The 4,056-nt window shown below is 36.7% G+C and overlaps 1 protein-coding gene across 1 annotated transcript in view; it reads right to left on the bottom strand.

The window, feature by feature from the left end:
- The window catches only part of EIF5B (eukaryotic translation initiation factor 5B), a 68,929-nt gene that overhangs the window by 15,970 nt on the left and 48,903 nt on the right, over window positions 1-4,056 (bottom strand). The window contains 2 exon segments of the mRNA XM_017861364.1: window positions 2,145-2,286; window positions 2,817-2,884. Coding sequence (XP_017716853.1) covers window positions 2,145-2,286; window positions 2,817-2,884 — 210 coding nt within the window.

The raw sequence follows: 4,056 nt of genomic DNA, 5'->3' as shown, positions 1-4,056 counted from the left end.
AAAAAAAAAAAAAAAAAAAAAAAATCTATCTGTAGCATGTAATGCTGCTTACAGCATTTTACCCATAATAGAGCTTTTTTCAAAACCGTAGTCAATCCTCTCAAACCCAGATACTGCCTTATCAATTAGGTTGGCTGCTATCCTAAATCCTTTTTTGTCATTTCAACAATGTTCACAATATCCTGACCAGAAGTAGACTTCCACCTCAAGAAACCACTTTCTTTGCCCACCCATAAGCAGCAGCTTCTCATCTGTTCAAGTTTTATCTTAAGATTGCAGCAACTCAGTTACGTGTTCTGGTTCCACTTCTAATTCCAGTTCTCTTGCTATATTTCTACCACATCCACAGTGACTTCCTTTACTGAAATCTTGAACTCCTCAAAGTCATACATGAGAGTTGAAATCAACTTCTTCCAAACTATCAATGTTTATATTTTGTACTTTTATGGATCATGAACAGAACTCTTCATAACATCTAGAAGGATGAATCCTTTCCAAAAGGTTTTCAACTTTTGCCCAAATCCATCAGAGGAATCTCAATCTATGGCAGCTATAGCCATACAAAATGTATTTCTTAAGTAACAATACTTGAAAGTTGAAGACACTCCTTGATCCATGGGCTGCAGAATGAATGCTACATTAGCAGGCATGAAAACATTAATCTCCTTGTGTGTCTCCATCAGAGCTTGGGTAATCAGGTGCACTGTTAACAAGCAGTAATACATTGAAAGCAATCTTCTTCTCTGAGGAGTTGGTCTCAACAATGGGCTTAAAATATTCAGTAAACCATGCTATAAACAGACGTGCTATCATCCAGGTTTTATATTTCCATTTATAAAGCACAGTAGAATGGATTTGGCATAATAATCTTAAGGGCCCTAGGATTTTCAGAATGGTCAAAGAGCAATGGCTTCAACTTAAAGTCACCAACCACATTAGACCCTAACTAGAGAGTCAGCCTGCCCTTCGAAGCTTTGAAGCCAGGCAGTGACTTCTCCTCTCTAGCTATGAAAGTCCAAGATGGAATGTTTTGCCAATCGAAGGCTTTTTTGCCTCCATTGAAAATCTGTTGTTTAGTGTAGCCACCTTCATCAATCATCTCAGCTAGAGCTTCTGGGTAACTTGCTGCAGCTTCTGTATCAGTACTTGCTGCTTCACCTTGTACTTTTAGGTTACAGAAAACGTCATGAACCAGCCTCTACTAGTTTCAGACTTTTCTTCCATAGCTTCCTCACCTTCCTCACCTTTAGAATTGAAAAGAGGGCCTTGCTTTAGATTAGGCTTTGGCTTACGGGAGTGTTGTGGCTGGACTGATACTCTACATGCGACTCCTCCTTTCACTTGAACACTTACAGGTCATTGTAATGTTATTAATTGGCCTAATTTCAATACTGTCTCAGCAAACGGGCCCAAGGAGAGAGACAAGGGAACAGCTGGTTGCTGGCGCAGTCAGAACACACACGTATTGACTAAGTGTGCCATCTATAGGGGTGTGGTTTGTGGCACCCCAAATCAATTATAACAACAAAGATCATTTATCCCAGATAACCGTAACAGATGTAATAATGAAAAAGTTTGAAATATTGCAAATTAACAAATGTGACAAGAAGTGAACACATGCTGTTGGAAAAATGGCACCAATAGACTTAATACACTTGCTTGATGCAAGGCTGCTATAAACTTACAATTTTTATTTAAAAGGCTGGGTGCGTTGGCTCACGCCTGTAATCCCGGCACTTTGGGAGGCCGAGGCAGGCGGATCACAAGGTCAGGAGTTCAAGACCAGCCTGGCCAATATGGTGAAACCCCGTCTCTACTAAAAATACAAAAATTAGCCAGGCGTGGTGGTGGGCACCTGTGGTCCCAGCTACTTGGGAGGCTGAGGCAGAATTGCCTGAACCCAGCAAGCAGAGGCTGCAGTGAGCCAAGATCATGCCACTGCACTCCAGCCTGGGTGACAGAGCAAGACTGTGTCTCAAAAAAAAAAAAATATATACACACACACACACAAATATCTGTGAAACACAATATAGTGAAGCACAACGAAATGAGCTATGCTTGTATGTTAATTATACCACTTTTTTTAATCACAAAAAATTAAGAAACGTGTTTTCCTAGGTTAATTTTTCAGAAGGCGCACGTACCTTATTGAGTGCAACAATGAAGGGACATTTTTTAGATTTGAGAAGGTTGATAGACTCAATTGTTTGGGGCTCCAAACCATGCATAATATCAACAACTAAAATGGCAATGTCACAAAGAGAGCTTCCTCTATTTCTCAGATTACTGTTGGAAAGAAGGAAAAGATATATAAGTAGAAAATCTTGAAATACTTTTCTTAAAACTTCTAAACTTCTTTGTAAAACCCAAACAAAACAGAGTATATGTATTAAATTGTTCAAGTACTATTAGCCCTTAAACTGCCAAATGCTCATATAACAGTAACTTGAATCGACCTCAAGTGGAATGAGTTAGTTTTAAAACCAACTAATATTTCTGATAATTTTACTGACCAAGTTTTCTGTGTTAAAGAATATGGGCAAGAGACAACAGCACAATATTCCACCTTGTAATGGGTTTTACAGGAGACAGGCCTGGCATGTATTAGCATGTTTTCTGCCCTTTAAAGCAGTAAAGACTTCCCTCTATAAAAAACAAGTATTCAAAGAAAACACTACTAAATCAATGAAGTACAAAGGAGGATTGGTAGTTATAGAGATCAAATTACTACTCAAAGGTTAATGACTCCACTGAACTTTTAGACTTCATGGTTTCAAGTAGTTTGCTTGATGAGAAAAGACTCAAATTGGTCTTACCTGAAAGATTCATGCCCAGGAGTATCAATAATTAGCATTCCTGGAATCCGTACATTCTCTCTATCGAACTAGAAACAGTGGGGAAAAGTGCAAAGCTTAAGGGAGTCAGACATGAAAGCTTCTTTACAAAACAATCCTTTTGCCATAAAACTCTGGAAGTATCGCTACTCCCTTTTCCATATGAATGACTTTAAAAACAGTGAGTTAACCAGCAAAGTACAATTGTCAGTATTTTCACTAAAATCCAAAGAAATTTTAACCAAAAAAATAATTAAATGAGAAAATATCTCCTTTCTTAAGGCCTTAAAACTATGACTGTAGTCCAAGTTTGAGAAGATGATTAAGTAAGTGGTGATACAAATCACAGGGCAGTCATCTGAAATAATCCACAGACATCTGACATACAAGAGGTGGTTCTCAGCACCGGGAAAAGTTATCTGGTCCAATTTTAAAGCAATTCTGACTCCAAATATATCCCAAAAGTATGTTTTAAAGTAAATTTACCGCACTGATCAAAAATGTTAAAGAGTAAATGCATACCCTATTGTATTCAAATAATGTCATAAATGCTTGACTTTCCGGACAAAAGCACATAAATGAATGGAAATAACATTACAACTGATCTCATTTGGACATTCCCTTTTACTCTAAAAAGTAACACTGACCAACTAATTTCACACACACACACACACCCCTTTTTTGTATTATGCTTATCTACATTTTCTTCTTGCTAATCTCCAAATGATCTTTCAAAATTTGGTATCCTGAACTACATCAAAATAATGCAATGTAAAACATTTCAGATCTGCATTCTGGTGGTCGTAAATCAATGTTCACTGAGCACCACAATTATTTCCACTTCAGTGTCTTATATACTAACAGTAAGTAATTACAATTGTCATATAAAGGTTATCCCAAGAACTTTAATACAGGCCTAATAATAATCTTGTTCCTTATCTTCTAAAGTAACAACGAGAGTTCAAGTTCTGGCAACTGATGGAATAAGGTGTTATGAACCCTCTTCTCTAGTGACTAAAACATAGAAATATTATTTAAAATAGGAAGAAAATAAATTATAAATTTGAAAAGTTATAATTCAAAAAAACTGTTCTAAAATAAAAATTCAATACTACATATTATAATAGAACACCACAAAACTGGAAAACTCAGAACCAACACCAAGATGTAAAATGACCACATGCCTTGTAAAAAGATGAAAATCAGCTTATGATAAAACTTT

Source organism: Rhinopithecus bieti, unplaced genomic scaffold, assembly GCF_001698545.2.
Source record: "Rhinopithecus bieti isolate Rb0 unplaced genomic scaffold, ASM169854v2 scaffold_61590, whole genome shotgun sequence".
NCBI classification, from domain to species: Eukaryota; Metazoa; Chordata; class Mammalia; order Primates; family Cercopithecidae; genus Rhinopithecus; species Rhinopithecus bieti.
Note: the sequence above shows the minus strand (reverse complement) of the source record. Positions and strands in the feature narration are given on the sequence as shown.